General features: G+C 37.0%; 1 protein-coding gene across 3 annotated transcripts in view; it reads right to left on the minus strand.

Moving 5' to 3' along the window:
• Positions 1 to 856: 856 nt before the first annotated feature.
• Positions 857 to 20,860, minus strand: part of LOC110450448 (prospero homeobox protein 1-like) — a 43,739-nt gene continuing 23,735 nt past the window's right edge. For all 3 annotated transcript variants that reach the window (XM_021497985.1, XM_021497984.1, XM_021497986.1), the window contains exons 3-5: positions 18,300 to 18,454; positions 6,047 to 6,191; positions 857 to 2,841 (exon numbers count right to left, since the gene is read on the minus strand). In XM_021497985.1, coding sequence (XP_021353660.1) covers positions 2,656 to 2,841; positions 6,047 to 6,191; positions 18,300 to 18,454 — 486 coding nt within the window. In that variant the 3' untranslated portion in view covers positions 857 to 2,655. The remainder of the gene's footprint in view (positions 2,842 to 6,046; positions 6,192 to 18,299; positions 18,455 to 20,860) is intronic.

Below are 20,860 nucleotides of genomic sequence, written 5' to 3' on the forward strand. Positions count from 1 at the left end.
TGGCAGTCTGTTACCGCTTACAGCCCTGCAAGGCATACATCTCAAGCAGCAGGTGTTCGTTAATGACGACAATGAGACAGGTAAAAATGACAACGTTTTACAGGTGTATAATCAATATTAACAATTTGTAGGTTTGCTTCATGACAATTTACATATTAAAAATACTGCAAGAAGAAAACTTGGTATTAAATGTTCTTCGTCATTGACTAGGTTATACATTATAGACAGGTAGATACATTTGAGCTGTGTTTGTTAATGAGATAAAAGTGGCTCTTGGGATTTCGTGGAGAAGGTCGTTCAGATGAGGGAAAGAGAGGTTTGGGTTTGGGTTTGGGTGTGTGTGTGTGTGTGTGTGTGTGTGTGAGATGTAAAGGGGTTTTACGACAAAGGTTGGGTGGAGTTTCAGATATATGGGGTTAACCCTTTCACCCCTAAAGTCACATTTTGAACCTTACCAAATCAAAGACTGGGCAAGCCCAGTTTAAATATGTATAGGGTGAATCAGTTAAATGTGAGTAGGGGAGGGGTATATATGGGTAATTTGGGAGAGGTTCAGGATTCCTCTGCTGGATAACTGAACTACTCGGTAGTAAAGCGGGGAAGTAAAACCTATCAATCAATCAATCAATCAAGGGGCTCAGGAGAGGGTAGAGAGGGATTTAGATGCTGAGGGTCTATATGAGAGGGCATTTTAGTGTTAAGGAGGTAACGGAGAAGGTGATATTTGAGGGATTAGGGAAGTGAGGAGTTTAGCTGAGAGAACAGGGGAGCATGAAAATGAAGACAGTTTCACATTCACATCAAGTAGTTTGCTGTAGTTTTTGGTTGTGGGAAAGGCCGGGTATAAAAGGGGGGGGGGGGGGGGGGGGATTTGCCAGCAATGGTAGACATATCAGACAGCTAAAAACAAATAAAACAGAGGACACAGCCACAGAGTGACCCTGGTGAGAACTCTTAATCTTATTCTAAACTAGTATTTGATGTGTCATCTTTCAATAAGAAAACACTTAGGACAGAGAGGTGACGATGATTAATTTTCTACTCCTTTGTAACCCTTTCACCAAACTATCCAGCACATATACACATCTGAATCACAAGAGTTCATATCTACATCTTCCCTTGTACAGCATCTCACTGTCAATGATAAACTCTCCATACATAAATAACACTATACTTATATCATCAAAGATAAATCTTACAAAATCATCATGAATTTCTCTATCTATAATATTACTGCGTTTTTTCTCTCCTTATGTTATTTTATTCTCAATACCATCTTGAAAGTCTTAACTATTACTTTAATATTGTATTATCTCAATGCTTATTTTCTGAGCAGTCTTAAAAGAATATTATCATAAAAAATATTCCATTCTGAGGAATACATACACTGTTGATTCAAAACATTTAGGATTTTGAACCAAATAAACTAACAGTATTTCATAACAATGATAATAGGACCTCATATACGGAGATTTATATATTTTTTGCAGAAACATGTATATTTAAAATCAAAATTTACTCATTCACCCCTGAAATTTCATGATGAACCATTGAATTGGGGGAGTTCACATGTGTCTTCAGGGGTGAATGAGTTCAAACAAAAGTTTCACTGTGTTATTTGCAAAAATGGAATGTTGCTATATGTGTATATATGGGTCAAAGAAGTAATATAGACGGTAAAATCCCATATGTGTATATATATATACAGTCTGTACATGTGATAACTCACATGCCTTCCTTGCAATGCTGATATTAATAAATCTTCCTGCTTTGATCTACGACAGGTCATCGTAAAGTATCATTTTATATTTGTCTGCATTTTTTTTTTTAATGTATTTACAAATAACAACAAAAAATATAAACCAGTGTTACCCATCATTAAGTTCAGTCAATCGGCATGGCAACACATTTTGCTGGATTTCCTTGAATTGTCCCTCAAGCCAAGCTGAAACTGATTAATCCTTTCACCCCGATGCAACTTTAGTAAACTTGACCATGCATTGATCTGGATGAGTCCATTATGGTCTACAGTGGTGAAAAGGGCTAAGGGAGTACAAGGCCTTACTAGAAATGTCTTTTTTTTGTGGTAATATCATTCAATAAAATGTATATAAATGTGGATTGTTTTTTCAATCATTAAAATGTGTAAAGAATGACTTATTGTTTTGTAAAACAATTATGACGAATGTTGTTACTGTTGCTATGGAATGCGTGATAGACATACAATGTATACATTAACGTCAGAAATATATCTGTACATCTGTAGAACACCTATCACAACCATGTCCATTTGCTAAGAAACTGTGGCGACCATGACAACCATCTATTTCCGTGACAACCAAGATCACATGTCCTTAATCTGTCTCCATTTTAACCAGAAAGCCATGACCTCAAGTTGCCACCAAAATCAGTGACCCTGTTGCCACAGTGGTCAGTGATCAGATGACCCGGAGTTGTTGTTTAATGAGTCAGTGATCAGATGACCCGGAGTTGTTGTTTAATGAGTCAGTGATCAGATGACCCGGAGTTGTTGTTTAATGAGTCAGTGATCAGATGACCCAGAATGGTTGCCATGACAGTAATTGATCACATGTCTCTAAGTTGCTGCCAGGAATAGTCACTGATCACATGACCTACACTTGTTGAAGTCACCAATCACATATCACCGAGTTGATCCATCCAGTTCGGAGACTTGAAGTACTCGGGGAGGGTGTCGTCAAGGCGAGCAATCACTTTGTAGATTGACTTCTTCCAGGAGGGTTCATTATCTTTACAAGCAACAACAGATTTGTAGAACTCGCGAAGCGACGCTTGCACCACCAGACGGAAACTCTCCGGAACCTACAATAGATTAATGAGAAGAAAAGGTTAAACATTTGATGTGATTCTTTAAAAGTGCAAAACAAATCATATGGCGACATTTTTTTGTGGCTCAAGAACGAGATTGCAATCTTTTTGCCCTTTTATGATTTATTTACACATCGTAATGCGTGTACTTTTAAGTGTATTATGCAAAAGATACACAGCCTCTTTAAGGACAGACACATATATAAAGATAAGGGCAAAATAAAAACCTGGTGAAGACCTTCATTTCACTGTACCGTTTACAGTATATACAATGTACATATATATATATACATGTATGGAGCGGTAGAAAACTAGAATTAATGGAACAATTTTTGTCCTCGGAGAGCAAGACAGTTGCATGTCTGCTGAGGATTTATTTTACTTTCCCCCATAATCCCCCAATGAGAGTACGGGTCCGTATCGCGGTTCGTAAGCCCGCTGATTTGCACAACTGTCATTAAGATACCTAAGCTCTCTGACTTGGCATTCCTTGTTGCTGTTAAGAAGGCTTTACTTGGAATCTTCTTGCCAATATAACATAACAAGCGTGTGACAAGTTAAGTCGAATTACGTCTTCTTCACTAGACATAAGATGCTGATGCAGACAACCATCCATTGACTTAGCACATCAACATGCTAATTTCTCATATTCTGACGGACCGTTTGTCCAAAAGCCAATCATTAGTGAAGAAATTCACATACAAAATGGACCTTTTATAACACAAAGAAAATTCCCTGTAATGGAGTTTCAAATCCCCATCTCCAAAAGAGCAGAAACGCTGACCTTCTGTATTGTGTAACAGATAGCATCACACAAAATGGACGATTTCTAATCCTTTGCATTCTGCTTGCCTGCACCAACCTACTGTAGGATGGATCGAGGCCACAGTGATGGTCTTACGGGTTTGAGAGTACGCAATATTGAAATGAGACCATCACCGATAGACAGGAAAGACATCTGAGCTAGTGCGGACGGACAGGCAGGAGTTTGTGAGAGTGATCTCCGGCTAATCAGACAATGTAGAATGGGAGATTAGGGTGGTCGTGCCGAAATATCCAGTCTTGACTTGTGAAAGCGATGGACCTTTATCAATACCACAGTTTGTAAACACACTTAGACATTCAAAGCTCAATATGAGAATATTTCTTAGTAAAACCCTCACACTGAGGGCCATACCGTGTAACACCTGTATTCTGTCCTCGTTTAACACCTGTATTCTGTCCTCCAAACTAATTTACACTGGACATCATGTGCTACTTCATTATCAAGAAACAACAACAAAGAGTGTATACAGTGTGCCAGTGAATGATAAAAGAGGTATATTCTGTATTCAAAGACGGAACTGTTGATTGCCATCTCTTAAAGTAAACATATTTATCTACGTCAGAGTCTTATACTGGGCCTAGACACCAGGAATATGTCACGCTTGGTCGACTAGATGTTTAATGACCATCAGCTAAGTTGGCGAAAGGTGTTGACGCGTGCTTATCTCTGTGCCCTATCTCTCTTTCTCTCTCGTTTTACTGCGAATAAAACACGAGGAGCTCTGAACACACCCGAGTGACCAGTCATCAGATGATGATGGGAAGGGCTTCACAAGGCGGGCGGCAGATAGAACGGCCGTATAAAAGCATCTGCTGCTCCATCACGCGTCTGCTCGCTCGGGCGGTCAGGCAAGTGACAATTCCTTGCCTTGCTGATCGGATGAGGAATCAGCGCCCAGGATCCATTTGATCAGGCAGCCATTTACATCAGGCAACAAAATCTCACTATCGTGCCAAATTAATAAAGCAGAATACCATGGTGGAACCATTTGGAGCCGGTGAACAAAGCTGATGACAGCTATTTGTAAGCAAAGTGTGTTGTATTGATAGGGAGATAGTTCAGCCTAGGCGGACAACATCCCTATAGAAATTCAGAAAAAATGAATGACATTTTAATGTCACTTTCTGCCAATATGAAACAAGCCTAGCATGAAGATTTGAAGAATGCATTAAGAATGATGACACTGATAGGTTGTCTCCCCCCTATATTGTATACATATTAAGTCCATATTCAGACTCGGCTGCGTCCCTTGGGAGGTATCAAAGTGATTTCTGTGAGCATTTTCCGCATGCAGTCATATTGACATTGTCTTCTAGAACAAGCTAACACACCAACTTCAATCCAATTAATTGTGTCTGCGGTGCGGTTCCTGATCATTTCTTCTGGTGTATGACAAATACATTTTTAGGTATTTGATGATAAAATCTCGCTGTAATTATTGTCTGAGAAATATCGGCTCTCCCATCAGAACGGGACTGGTGCTGTATCATGGCAAGTCTCGAGAGACGCCAAATGAGGAAAATAAATGTAACAAAGGATAAGATGAACCTTACTCTAGTCAACCCCACCACACCACAGCACCGAGTCTTTCAAGTAGATTGAAAAGTTATTCCCCACGGGTTACAGATAGCAATATTAATATACTTGAAGTAAACAGGCATTAGTTAATTGTATCATCTTAGCTATAATTTGGATATTGATAAGGGTCCATGGGTTGATATGAAATTTCTTCACAGAAGTTACAGACACTACCAAAGTTGCATCATGGGAGTGCTATATCAATTATAGATGAGGGTTTCGTTAGAAGCTAATGCTTTTCAATAAACACTAAGCAAGGCGGGACCACAAAGTGTCGTGTTTGTACGGCGAAGTGGAACTCTTTTTGCATGGGAGGTGATTCATGGTCGAAGTCTGCGCTCGCTCGATGTGTCAATTTTATTTGAACAACTTACCGACAAATGCAATGAAATTCCTTTTTGAGTGTGTTGCTAATTAATTAGATGTCATTCAGCAATCTATCTTAGCATTCCCCCAAGACTGCAGACTTGATAATATGGAGACTGAAATTCCTGCAAGATGCCACAGAGATGAGGACCGTCATCTGTGACATCGCCTCCGTCTAATACACCACAATACACAAGGTGACAATTCAAATTTTCATTGAACATCCTACTCCGGCAATATGTTTTGTTTCACTGCCGATAGATAGTTTCGTGTCTTCTTCACTGTTTTATGTTAGTGTGATTCCAATGATAAAACACAATAAAAAGCAAGCAATAACGATAGAAGAGTTCGGCAATTGAAAAAAATTGTATCCACCCAATGGCATGGAAAGTTGTTCTGAGAATTAAAACCAAGGCAGCATATACAAACCTCAATTTGGTTGTTGCGGTTGTAGTGGAGATTTAGGACGCGGTAAAGTTCAGCATCTGTCGTCACTGTGAGGTCATCATGGTGTTTGCATCCTTCACTGAGTGACTGCCTGGCATATTTCTCCATTTGAATATAGAAAAATTCTCTGAAAATACATAAAGTAGAAAAAAGTGTTAATTAAAATTGATTTAATTATGAGTCTATGCACAAATCTTTGTATCAAAGATACTATAACATTTACTTTTCATATTAGTTATTTATATTATTAGCTTTGTTGGCCACTATTTGAAGCCTAATTGCAGTAAATACCCTCATTTTCCTCACTAGCTGATACAAGCTAGAGTGCCTATAATTCATTCATGACATGCCGTCCACTGTCAACAAGGACTCCGCCCACTGTTACAAACAGGTACCCTTTCCCCCCATAGTAACCACACACATACTTAACATAACATAGAAATAAATTAGGGTGTTTAGCCCTTAGGTGTGTGTGTGTTTTTTTTGGGGTGTATGTGTGTGGGGAGCACAATAAGAAGATCATTATATTTAATCAATCCATCATGTCTATTTCTTTTCCAATATCATAAATCATACAATTATATTAATAAATAGATCATCATTATTGGAATAAATTAGATCTTGCAAAAATATCCAGCAACATTTAATAGATATTAATATTATCAGTCAGGGGTGTAGCCCTTGTCCGGAGGGAGGATTCATTTAGGAAGGGGTCCCGGGCAGGGGGACAAAGGGTCGACATGCAGAGGGTTTTTCTCTGCACGAAAATTTATTGGATTCACCTGCGTACCAGCGCATAAACAGGCTACGTTTATGCCTGTATTCAATGTTAGTATACATTGAAAAATTATTAAATGAGATATATATATATAAACTGTACAGGTAGATTAAATTTGAGAAATACTACCAGATGTATGAATTTTACAAGTTCTTTCCAGTGTATACAATAACCCAAGTACAAATAAGCGAGAGTTTTAAAACAGCCGGCAGTCTTCATTCTGTTCGCATTTGACTTTGAGAAAAATGAATTCTGGAAAGATCTTGAGTTGAAGAAGGATCATACAGCGTCTTATGTATAGGCTTATGTTAAGTTGACCACAATGTTATTCAATCATATTGTTGTCAATATAGAGGCAGCAATGCCTGCATCCACTAATTTCCTATTAAATCCTATTAAAAATTCCTCTAAAAATAATCTTTTTTAGGTAAATGTTTCAAATAAATGTACGTTCCCTTTCAACCCAAATAAATACCGATAATTGGCATTACTGGAGACAGTTTTCTGTATAAAGCTTTGCGGACAAAGTCATGTACATGGGCTTTCTCCAGCCGTAAATACCCGGAGTAAATAAGATTAAATCTTAGGTCATCTCTTCAGGCCAGGTGACTCCAGACTTGATTACTCACAACATCGACATTTATTTTCTGAAACGCAAGTAAAAGGTGCGAGTCGATCCCCACAAGTCAACATCATCACATGTAGGAGGATTTTGTCACTAAACATCACACTGGGACAAATTAGCCTTCTAAGCTATCATCTGTGGGGTCTAATCTGTCTTATAAGTCGGAGACTGTTGACAGAGAAGGGACTTAATTAACCGTCTACAAGATTAAGCCTATTGATTCATAATTACTGATACATTGTGGCATGTCTTGTTAGCTCGGCCCAATAGGCCTAATTACACAACAGCCTTATTAGGGTCATTCGTTCCAGACTCCATGGTCAGCTGGCTAATTCGTGAGTCCACCTTCAAGATCACTGGCATACCTCGTTTATGACATCACTCAGAAAATTACACAGAATTCTACCACTTCACCAAAACAATGTATATTTATATATGTACTGTCCTGTCAACATAAATAAACGGTTCCCAGATGAACCTCTAAAGAGGTAAAAATGGGCTAGATAGATACTTTTTAAGAAACTCTTGTCATTTTTTATTTTATTTATTATATATAAATATATGTTTCTGCTTCAAATTTTCCTGTGGTGAATATTGTAGAAATCAATAAATCAGTAAATCTCTCCGGAGAATGTAAATCTCCCTGGAGAATTCATATTAAAAGCAGTTTTACATACCTTGAAAATTTGCAAATCAACTACATGTATATGCATCAAGGCTATAGATCTAAATCTTACCGACACTAAAACTAACGTACACATTTGTCCATGGTTGGGATTCATCATCATATACAGAAAATGTTCCTCTATCACCACAGAAGGGGAATGGAATCCTGTAGTCCGGGGTAAGACAGTGTCGGACAAACAGGATAAAGAAAGAGGAATCAGTAACTAATAACTATGAGTTCATGTAATGTTGTACTTGACATCCTTAAAGTCAGGTGATGACAAAGCCAGTCTTGGCTGTTCATAGGATGGGCTAAACTAGAAATTCCATCTCTAAGTAATTTTCAAGTAACACTGCAGGAAAACCTGACTATACTGACACCTGACTTGACCGACACCGGTATTTATGACATTCTGCAATACGCTTATAATCTTAATTATTAAACACGAACTTTACCGACTAAAATATTCAATCCCTCTTGATATGAAAAAAGATCGGGTCCGCTGTACAAATAATTTGTCTGCGTTGTGCACATCCCCCCCCCCCTCCCCTCCTCCCATTCTTTCCATTGTCCTTTCTAGATGTAAACGTGCAGATACGATGCGTGAACTTGGACATTTATCAGAGTTGATGTGCTGACAAGCGTGTTTCCCAGTGAATCACACAGTCTCGCAACAGATGTGTTTATTCTATTTCTAAAACCATCTTCCTGAGTTTTAATGTTATGTTGTAATTCCCCAAATATTTGTATTACAGCCTTGTTGTTATTGTAGGTTTCACAACACTCCAGTTCTCAGTTTAACTCATAACAAATGTATGACCTTATAAGGAAAAAAGGATATTTAAGAGTTTAAATCAGCAGAGTTTCTGTCATATTGTGAGATCGGTATTTCGTTTTTTCCCCTAAACAAAATCTGGAATGTCATGTTTATCTTTTCAGTACCTTTTTGCTCAACTTGTCAAAATGTAAACTGAAGTTTCCACATCATTCAAAACAATGTAGGTTGAACAATAGATAAAGAGAAAGTAAATAATGCGTAATTAGATAAACAAGATTAGACCACAGTACTTTCCTGTAGATAGACGCAGCAGGAAATGGCATTGTTAGCTTATCAGGTCGCAAACAATAAACAGACATCACTTTAATCAAACCAATTGATGCTAATAAGTTATTTCGTATTTTTGATTTGATGCATATTATCCAGGAGTATTAAACATTTATGTGACACAATGTTATAAAGCATTTTAAAAACTCACCATACACATCTGGTTTTGCCCACGTATTGTTTGGACAGATCATATTTAGAGATAACGCTGATAAAACAGAGCACTCCTATACACTATATAGATAGTACATTGTATTATATAAGCATAGATAATTTTATAAAAGTTATCTTTATTTATATTTAATTAACACTAATGAAAATAACAACTGGGGCTTTGTTACAAACTGTCTTCACAATAATTTAAAAAAGAAAAGGTCTGTATCTACAATTAAAAAAAACACCAATAAAATCTATGACTTTGATTCTGACCTCAGATGATGTGGTGACAGTGTTATGCTGACAGTACTAAAAGATTCTGCTATTTTAGTGTGTTTTAATGAGGAGAGGGATTCTGTTTTCAAAATCTTTTACTTGTTTTAATTTTCGTCACCTCAAACTATGTGGTGATAAACATTTACAGACTTTAATTTGCTACTCTGAAGGAAACGTATTGTTATAACAATGATAATGGCTAGTAATTACAGCCCACACCACTTAAACTCTCCTTCCCTCGACTGACTCCTTCAAAAGACAAATCTCCATTTTACAAGAAAATTACACGTCACTTGCTGACAATTACAGACTTGTAAATCTGAAGTGACGGTTACCGGGCTGAAAATGGTGGCTAGCTCGGCAGCTGTCACTCCGAGCTTGCTCGATTCAGATTAAGCGCCAAGCTATCCACCATTATTAGATTACACAAGATTGAGTGAAAGGTGTTTAACTAAATCTTGTGGCTACCATTGCCTTAGAGACTACCCTAATGCCGCTACCACGCCCACAATGGTCGCCAAGCCTCACCAAGCCGCGACTCATTTGCGTCGCACGGTGATTGTCCCATCTCCCACTTGTTATTAATATCAAACTACTTAGCAGCTTGGCTATTCTGTGTCATCTCGATTCTTTTATCTTCCTGGGAGAAATGGCCGATTAATTTCAAGAGTACATTATCAATTATCAGGAATATCCATTTGAGAAAACCATTTTATACTTAATAGGAAATGATATTGAGCTTCATTAAGATTATAAGGAAAACAGTTATTTCATGAGCGCCAGTTTTATGCGATGATGTGTTGTAAACATGGCTGACGGCAATATGTGCGTCTGAAATAGGAGTTACATTTTCATAGCCAAGATACATGCAAGTCGAGTGAAAAGACCATATCGGAAAATGACAAAGAATCACCAATCCGTCTAACATTATCACCAAGACGACTCCCGTTAAAGTTTCAATTATTCATGGCTATTAGTTAACAGTAATTCCTCTTCGGCGTCTAATTTGCCTTCTAAATTTATTGCATCATTCAAATTATTCGGAAAAGTAAAACATTTCAAACTAAATAATTAATTCAGCCCTCAGCCTTGCCTTTTGGTAGCCAGCGCGGCTCAATTTTTTGTCTGACGCTGGTTTAACTACCAAGGAAATAACACTTTTTGCTAATTAAACACATATTGGTAAGATGCCTGTTTAACATGCAAGGTGATGCTTTGTCTATCTTACCACTTAATTTGATTTGCAAATTCACGCATCAGAATAAAGTATCGAATCGGTTCCGTTACAGCTCCGACTTCATTTTTCCAATCTCACCAAGTCATCACCTTGACGAACAAGAATCAGATTTACCCGACAACAAACGAGTGTGCCGTGACCAGGTAAAAATCACCAATCACTTTCCCGTGATACCCGTTTAATATAGTATCATGTCCTGTACATCGATGTATTAAATCATCACCTTTTTCCGTCATAATTGAGAAAAAATATTCAATACTTGATTAAATTAGAATATGTCCATGAAAGATTGGCCCAAGACAAGTGTTCGTGTGGCGTGAAGTTTTTTTGATGAGTGAAGCGTAGCCAGGCGTTTATACACCAGATAGGGTCGCTTGTTGACAAACTCATTATATGATAACGAAGGTTTTGATGTTAAATGATTGATAACTTAAAAGTACATTTTTGCAAGTTCATATTTACCTTCACCACTTGAAGGTATTGGAATCTGATTTCATGATATGATGACCAAAGACTGTGATTGATTTCTTTGTGATAAATCAAATCTTATGCTTTGCACAAAATTGATTTCAACACGTATTTCGTCAGTTATTGAAACACATATCAACAATGCCATTAATTATCAACATATCAAAAAATAAATTTCTCAAATTTTTAATAAAAACCATTGGCTCATGTATTGTGACAACCATTTAAATATCCTGAACATCAAAAAAATTAGCTATTGTTAAAAGTCTGGGTAATTAGGTTTTTTTATCTTTTCTTTTTCTATAATGTTGAATCAACTCAATTGCTGCTGACAATTCAACCTCAAGATCAGTTTTGCTTTTCATTAAATATGATAATTACTGTTATCAATACTGGTTATAATTATCCCATTTTCCCCCCCCAAAAATAAATCACAAAAAGATGTATTGTGATATAACAGCTATTGAGGCCAGTCTCAATGGTACTAAGTACAGTATAATGTTACAGAAAATCTATTGTACAATCACATCACAGCCCCCTTCCAAGCCTCTCCTCCGCTTTTGTGCCAATATCACACTGTTTTCTTGTCTGTTTGCGATTCAAGCCTTATTACATTTCACCAGTTCGTCTTTAATTAGTCACAGATCCTCAACCAAACAAACCAACTGCCATATTTTTCTCGGTTCCCTTATTCAATCAGTTAACATGTGTATAGTTTTAACCCCTTTTTTATACAGCCAATTATAATTATGGGATGTCTAATTCCTATAACAAAGGATATTTAACAACTTCCAGCTTGCTGGCCTGTTTCCGTCGCATGACTAGGAGGAGAGGTTGGCGGAGGGAGTTACTGTCCCCTATCATCCCCGATACCTCCATGTGTTCACGCTCGCTCACCAGATGACAGTTTATCATACTCTACATGGCCAATTTTACATAGCCTTTGCATGTCTCTAACTCTTGTATTGGTGATTCCTATTATTTCTAAATTGGGCATGAAATTTTCCTTTCAATAATCGCTTCTCCAGCAGTCAATTTCCTTGAGAGCCGAGGCCAATTTTCCCCTCCGTGATATATCTAATGATATAATTTGAGAAACGAGAGGCTTTATGAGTGACAATAATTGGTCCATTTTCTCCAAGGCTTGGGATTTGATCCAAAATATGCTAAGATAACATAAATTGTTAGTGGCTAGATAAGGTATTAAAACCAGAAGGCTAATATTCTATTGGAGGATAATCGCTCCCTCTAAACGCTGCTAGCCCGCTGATGTATGGATGTTTAAATGTCAAACACTGCAAGTTGAGCGCAAGACAAGTGAAAGCTGATGTCCTCGACTTCCCAGGGAGGTTGGGGCCCCCATCATCATCATCATCACCCATAATTTGGGGAATCCAGGATTATTCGTCATCTATCACCCCATTTCCCTGAGCGGGGTCTTATAGTCGCTGACAGCAGTGTTAAAAATGAAAAGTTGCTCTCATAAGACACACTAGCTTGTATAACTTGGTCGTTATCTCAACCCATATCAGCGACACCTCATCTGATCAATGCGCCAAGAACTGAAATATTCTTTTAAGTATTCTCGCAAAACTTGGTTCTAATAATGAAACTGCGGGTAAAAAAGTTCTTTTGCATAGCATTTATATCCCCAAACGTATGTTGGTACTGATTTATTTTGTAATTGTTTTCCCGGAGAAGATTGGAAGTTTCTACTGTAAACAAACACTTTACAATGTCTAACAATGGAAGGCCCCGATAATGGCAGATTAAATTTCAGACAATGAAAAGTTGAATCATGGATGATTCGAGCTAAGACTTTAATTCCTGTCACCAATCTGTTGTGAGCAATTAAGGAAATTGATAAACTTGTGGAGAAACTGATTACACTATTAATCAGACAGTCTGGCCGGGACTAGGGACAGACACTAGATGCCGACTAGCGGAGAGATTAATTGCAATGGCACAGCCATGTTGGCACGAAGAAATAATTCTTCATTATATAAATGTCATATTTCAACAGCCTATAATAGCGTTCTTTATTGGGCTAACTTGAGTTTCCTGTTTACATGACTGGACCTCTATACATCCTCCCCCATCCCCCACCATGTCTCCCCCTCCCCATCAAGGTTGCGTCCCATCACTACATATCTCCCCCACCCACCCCTGTCTCTAGTACACTGTCCATAATTCCCTGTGTATCACTATCACTCTATACCCTCTGTTCATTTCTCTCTCTCTCTCTCTGTCTCACTTGATTGGTCCCCCTCTAATCCTCCCCTCTATGCATATTTTGATCCCTCCTCTTTCTCACCCTTCTACTGATACTTTTCTCCCCTTTGGTTCTCCTCCTTTTTACTGTCGTCACTCATTTCTCTCCCCTTTGGTTCTCCTTTTGCCACAGTGAGTCTCTTTCTCCCTTTTCCTTCACCTCCAATTGCCTTCTTCTATCCCATTTACACATATTTCCACCCTTTTCCTGTCTATTTCATTGTCCCCTCCCTGTGTACTCCCTACCTAATTATTTAACCCCCCCCCTCCCCACACACACACACACACACACACACACCCCTTCCCAGTTTCCACTCGGCCTACATCAGGTCTGCAGTAACATTAGACCCGGGTAGAGTATTTCACGGGTAGAGTATTTCATGCAAGATGTTAACATTACACACCGTTTAGGTGGGTAACCTGACCTTGTCTTTGTGTGTGAATCAAAATCCACGATCATAATTCCATTTTTTTGTTTATTTGAAAAAAAAATATCAAATTATCGCAGTTACTTCTTTAATGTGTTTTTTTTAAAGGTTTGAAAGCTGCTGCAGCGAAAAGGCAGTGAAATTCAAACTTTGCCTCGAGCGGGATTAAAAATGTATGGTAAACAATAGCAATTAAGAGTCAGTCATTCAATCTTCCATCCATATGTGACCATCACATTACATCCAAGATATCATGTTAGAGCTGACACTCATGTTCTCATACACAACAGCAGGTGTTTTGGAGAATCTTTGCATGACAGATCTTATAATGCTTTATCATCTTGCCCCCACCTACCGACCTGACAATCTGTATACAAAATTACAGTATTGGGTGAATTTAAAGAAATTATTTACAAGTTAGATCACAGGTAGCCTGCATAGTGGTGATATATATATATATATACATCTACAACGACGACAGGGCCTTAAAGTTACTGCAATACTCTTCAATTGTCATTAAATCTGAAATCAAGTGTGAGTTATGAAACTTGTTTAAGGAAAGTTTCTAAAAACCATGCTTTCCTAAAGTTTTATAGTTTGAAACAGTGATACAGTAAATTGTTTTTAGCAAAATACAAAAAACAGGTACCTTTTTCTGCATCTATTGTAAAGATTTTAATAACGAATGCTATCTATCTATCAGACACATGGACGGTGTTATTGGTCAACGAAGCAGTCAGTGTTAATTCTGCCCTCAACTTACACACTATCCGAGGGCCTTATTGTTTTTAAACATAAGTTATATCCCGTTATATTTCTATTTGTTTTTTATATAATGTAAATGTTCTGTGTTTTTTCTGTGTCTCAATAAAGGAGCGGATTGCACGACAAGTTTGACAACCACTGTCGGAATGACCTCCTTGCCCCACGTACGTACATAATCACAATTACAATATTAAAGCAACAGAAAGTCTGAGGAAGAAACATGACAATAAGTAGTCACTAACATTTGTACAGTGTCTGGCCTCAAGCTGACAACTGTAAAATACAATACCTTTGTACTTGATCTAGATAATGAAAGAAGATTTTCCAGAGACGATTTAATTTCTCTAATGCAGTATTTGTAACGTATCTCGGTCCTGACTAGATGACATGAAGCTTTGAAGTAGGTGTGTATCTTTGGCGTATCGTTCCGATGCGTGCACACTAGAAATTGTTCTCTATTTCCTTAAAATTTACTTTTTGGCGTGTGCATACAGATATTTTTTTTAATTTTTGTTGCCTCAAGAAAACTGTGTTTTTTGATATGGCTGATATGGTTTGCGCAAAAGTCGTACAATTGTGTAAATAATTTATTCAGACCTACCGGGGACTAACTACGCGGCCACTCCCATTAATGAGTGTGTTCGGTAGCTAGATAGGACAGAGTAAGGGCTGAGACAAATGTCTTCCAATCACTTAGCAACAGCGAGTCCTGTAATTGATCATCGGGACTGCTGTATAATTCATTGCTTCTGACTTTCATCCTCTACCTCTGAAGTGCATTAAAGAAATGACATCATCAAAATTTAATGTCTGATATATTACAGGCGACAAGAAAATTCACGTCAAAACTCAAGCAACGCCTCGACCATATTGAAACGGAGACTTTTTTACGGTGAAGTCTCGACACTGTTTCAGGCACAAGGAACTCCTTATGGAGTTGAAAGATAACAGCATGTATCAATTTCTTACATGGTAGTGATCAATGAAATTGACTGATCACAAGGTATCTATTTAATATACTACCTCCACCTGAGGTATCTATATTATAAATCATTTACAGCTTGTCACACTGTCACTGTCATTATCCATCTGTAAGAGCTGTAATAGACTTGAAGCTCGGAAATGATCCTGGAAAATCTGCTGATCCCCCCAAACACAGTGCACTAATCTCTGTTGTTACAGCTTTCTTTTCCGCCTGTTTCTTACAGCCCTTCCCTCACTCCTATCTAAGCACTCCCTCCCTCTGCTCCGCCCCTTCCCCCACTCCCGGTCCAGTCTAGCCCCACTGAAAATCTTAATTTTGTTTCTTTCATCGTATAATTTCTCATCAAAGTCCCGTATAATGGTTTTAATTTCAGAAATGATTTATCAAAGCTATAGTCATGCTGGAAAAAACAGTTTCCAACACTTAGTTACAGCTTACAGGTATGGGGATGCTTTCACATCTCCGCTCCTTTCTTCATCCTTCAGACCACCATTCCCCTCATCACCCCCACAAACCTATTACCTATCAGAAATATTGACAATAACATGTGTCATTTGCTTTCTCAAGTGTGACGATGGCTGTATTGCTTCTTTTCATAAATAAATCATGTTTTCCTAAAGGTCTTGGATACTGGAGAAAAGACTTGGCCCCAGATAACTCTGATAGTGCTAACAATATGCAAGGGATCAATCTTTCATGATTTGTGTCGTCTCTTTATCCGAGTTGTCGGATCAATATGTGATGTTTAACTTCTTAAGCTGTGTAAATGTTACCTGATCAATGGAAACACAACAAGAAGTGGAGGTAAAAAGTGGACACAAACCTAATGACATTACGTTGAGGGCCCCCAGCCCTTCACTGTCAAGAAAACTGATACCATAGTAACCAATTAGTTGTAAGCAATTTGTGATTCTACTCAAACAGTCCGGAATCAATACAGACATTTTCTGTTTAATTTGGTCCATTGTGTGGAGACTGGAGCATCAAGTGTTTGCCTAAGTCGTTAGAACGCCCCATCACACCATTACTTCTACAAAGATCTTGTTTATATTCTATTGCTTTTAACACAGATATTTCTTGAAACCACGGTTTACATATTGTAATTGTTTTCTATCGTACCATTTTATAACTTTTAGGAAGTCACTTGTTAAATCCTATACTTTAAGCACGTAGCCACTATTATGACACACGAAAATATTTCTTACGACCTTTATCTATCCTCGTCATCCTTAAAACACCAGAAAATATTGGGTCCATCTATTGATTTAAATATATATCTTCTGCGTTATCTCAAAAAGTCATTACAATCATTTTCAGAATTCATTTTATTTACAGAAAATCTCAATGTAAGCACCTTCACAACATGTTAATATCACAATGATTATAATCACAAAAATAGAGGCAAATTAGACAGAAATAAAAAGTTGAAATATCAAAAATGCCGTTTTTTTGTATTTCTTTGGATGGACTTTTAAGCATCCCTGTCCCACTGCACCTTGAGTTTTTCATATCTACAGTATCTTCCCCTTAACTTCTGTTTGGATAAAACTGTAGCACATCGATTAAGGCCTGACACTTCCATTGACCAGAAAGTTAATTAAGTCAGTTAAAGAGTTAGACTATATATAACAGTCTGAAGTCCAGTTTTGGAACACCAGCCTAGCCCTACTGAACTTTTTTCCCACCAGAACACTGTTCATGATTATATTTTCCTTATTTGATCTTTATCACTTCTCATACTAGTCCCCAAAATTTAAGGATTTCTGTTTAGGAATGGTCTATCAAAGCTATAGTCATGCTGGAAAACACAGTTTCCAACACTTTAAGTTACAGTTTTTGGCAGTGGTACGGGGATCCTTAATGTGAATTTTGGAATAGACTCGCTTTAAAGAAAATCGTTAATTAAACGTACGAACTGACATTTGTATTTGTTGACAACAGGAGTCTCTAAATCTTGCCTGCAAATATTATCAGAAAACAGAGGAAGAAGTCTCTAAATTTTGTCTCATATATTAATTAGACAATTGGGATGGGAGTCCCTGCAACTTGTCAATTATCAGATTAGACTTCTGAGAAAAAGGGTAGGATACATCTGACTATGATAGAAAAGCACTTAAAATACAAGTATCTTCCTGTTGTATACTAAAATGTGTGTCATTCCTACTGGAAAGTTATGTATAGAATTATTTGTAGAAGTTCATGGGTCAGTTTCATCTTTGACATTAACTCAGTCATACCTGAAATTTCATATTGAACTTATATATTCCAACCTTTGAATTTTAGGAGTTCAAATGTGTCATCAGGGGGGGAACGAGTTAACCTGAATCTAATGTCAAAACAATTACAATGTGGCGCAGTTCGAATAATACAGGAGGAAGAAGTAAAACAATAACACAACATAGCTAATTATATATGTGTTCAGCAAAAGATACACATTTTGGGAAAAAATACACAAAATGAGAAAAATCTCTCACCTGAAATTGCTGAACCACTTGACGAGTTGGGCTGTGTTGTTCTTGTTGAACTTGACGTCAGGGAAATAGATCTTCAGAATGGCAGAACTCGGGTAGCGGACGTAGAAAAACATCAATTTGGCTTTCCTCAGGTGCATTGGTGTCAATGTAGTGGTGTAGACAAGGTTAAGGCAAACTTTCTCACAGATAAGTCGTTTTAAACGACAAGTTTTTCAAATTATTTCACATGATAATTATATGCCTATAAAAACTGATTATAATTGCATTTTTGCATTAAACAATACTGATAAATGCTGAAAAGGTATAAGTCATTATACAAAAACTATTTCAACCATTCAACACAAGATAAATACTGTTTTTAAAATTTCTTTAAAAAGATTTTATTATCTCATTCACCCCTACATAACTAAACTGGACTTGCCCAGCCTTTGATTTGGTAAGGTTCAAATGCGACTAAATTAGGGGTAAATGGGTTAAAAGTCATGTGGAAATTCTCAAACAATAAATAGCAAAATAGAAAAATAAATGTTGATTTACATATTTCTTCTAGTCTTTCATCATATGATAAAGGTCATTCAGGGACAAGTGGCTGAAGAAAAGCAAAAAAAGGAAATAATTAGAACTGTTATCCCTTGTGTAAGGTTATAATGTTAAAATCCTACTACACCTACTGACTGTGTAAGTTCTTAAAGTGCAAGTTGTGAAAAGCTCTGTCAGCATAATAGCATATTAAAATAAATTTTGAATTTGCAATATTTTCATAAATATTAAAACTGCAACCAAAATCTGCTTGTCGTGGGATTTAAAAAGATCGCTATTGAGTTGTAATACAAAACAATTCTCGTAATTCTGCCATTATTGTTAAAAAACAATTTGTTGATTTTTTGTATCCATGTATCATTGAACTGAACAAGCATGATAGCCCCAGGGTAATTATATACCTGAAGCATTAGAATAACAAATCCTATTTTTAAGAATATCATGACTTCAATTCTCAAAATCATTTTTATTTTAAGGGCTACATTTCCTCAATCTTAAATTGAAAGAGCAAAATATTCANTCAGTTTTGGGGATGAGACTAGAGACTATTTATGATTAGGGAGGATAGTGTAGAAATATGGATATTTTCCAAAGATGGTCAGGTTCATTGCATGTCTATGCTCCCGTCCACCATATACACACACATTCTAATTATTATTATAAAGGTTGAAAATGAAGTAATCGGTATTAATAAAGAGACAAGCTGGAGACGGCTGTACTACCACAAGATAAACATCAGTCTGTTGACCTCGATAGAAACCTTCTTCAAGGTCAATCCGTTATCTGTCACTACCACCAACTTATATATATATATATATATATTGACGGAGAACTTCCTTGTACACAGATATACAAACAAACCTAATAATATACTGTCAAACACTTATCACTCAGGAAGCCATCCTTTAAATGTAACTTTGAAATATTTTCTTGATAAGATAATGGCTATCATTATGTTGAGAAGACTATTATCATTTAAAACTCAACCTACTCACTGACAAATATTGTCAACTTGTCAAAACACAGCACATCTGGTTTAAGACATCCATTGGCATGAGTTTCAGCAATATTTCACAATTCAAAATATATAAAGCTATGTGGTTATTAAGCCTGGATTAACAAATACGTTCCAAATTTTTGATAAATATCAGCAGCCAAATAAAAATCAAAATACGAGTGCATGAGGAATAAAAACAGTTTTGCACTTAGTGTTATGCCTAATAGGGTTAAGTCCCTAGAAGCTCCCACGAAGCTGGACATTTAGTCCAAGCGTTTTCATTTCATTAACTAAAACAGAACAGTGACTGAATAAATCAATGCTTTGGTAAAACCTGGGACACCTTTTATAATAATATATTGAACGGTCTTGTCCTGTATCCACACATAGAAATCATATGGCCCCAGTACAGCCTGCAACACTCTCTAATAAGGCTGTGGAGAATATCGCAAGGAAATGTAAGGCAATGAAATTGCTTCAGATATTGTATTGTTCATATCTTATTGAACAATTTTCATTCATAATGTAACAAGACAAACAGCATTTGCTTAAAAATACTGAAATAAGCCTGAACCGTTATTTCTAAATGTTCTCTAATGTTTTTAAAGATAAGCTTCCGAAGCTCTGCTTGCTGTCACATACTCTAGTCTCAACGTGTTTGTAAAAAATATGACACACTTCACAGTGTTGCTGAATAAATAATTCATGGCAATTTTCAATGAAAAACAGGGAATGAAAACGTTATGAGTTTCAGACAGGCTTTCAGCAAAAGCCAACGTTTTCTTATGTTGAATTTAATTCCATGATGATTTCTTGAAGCTTTTGTGCTAAAAAATTAGTCACGAACGTCACTGACCCGTAGATGTTGGATGATAATGGTCCTTATCCTCTTAAAATATCCAGGTTCTATTGTTTAGACAAGGACACACTTAATAATTTGTGTGTTCCAGTCACCGTTTCCATCATGGTTTATCTATGAGAGTACATATAAAGAACAATCTTGGCCTCATTAAACACCCCCCCC

Source organism: Mizuhopecten yessoensis, unplaced genomic scaffold (assembly GCF_002113885.1).
Source record: "Mizuhopecten yessoensis strain PY_sf001 unplaced genomic scaffold, ASM211388v2 scaffold5229, whole genome shotgun sequence".
Lineage (NCBI taxonomy): Eukaryota > Metazoa > Mollusca > Bivalvia > Pectinida > Pectinidae > Mizuhopecten > Mizuhopecten yessoensis.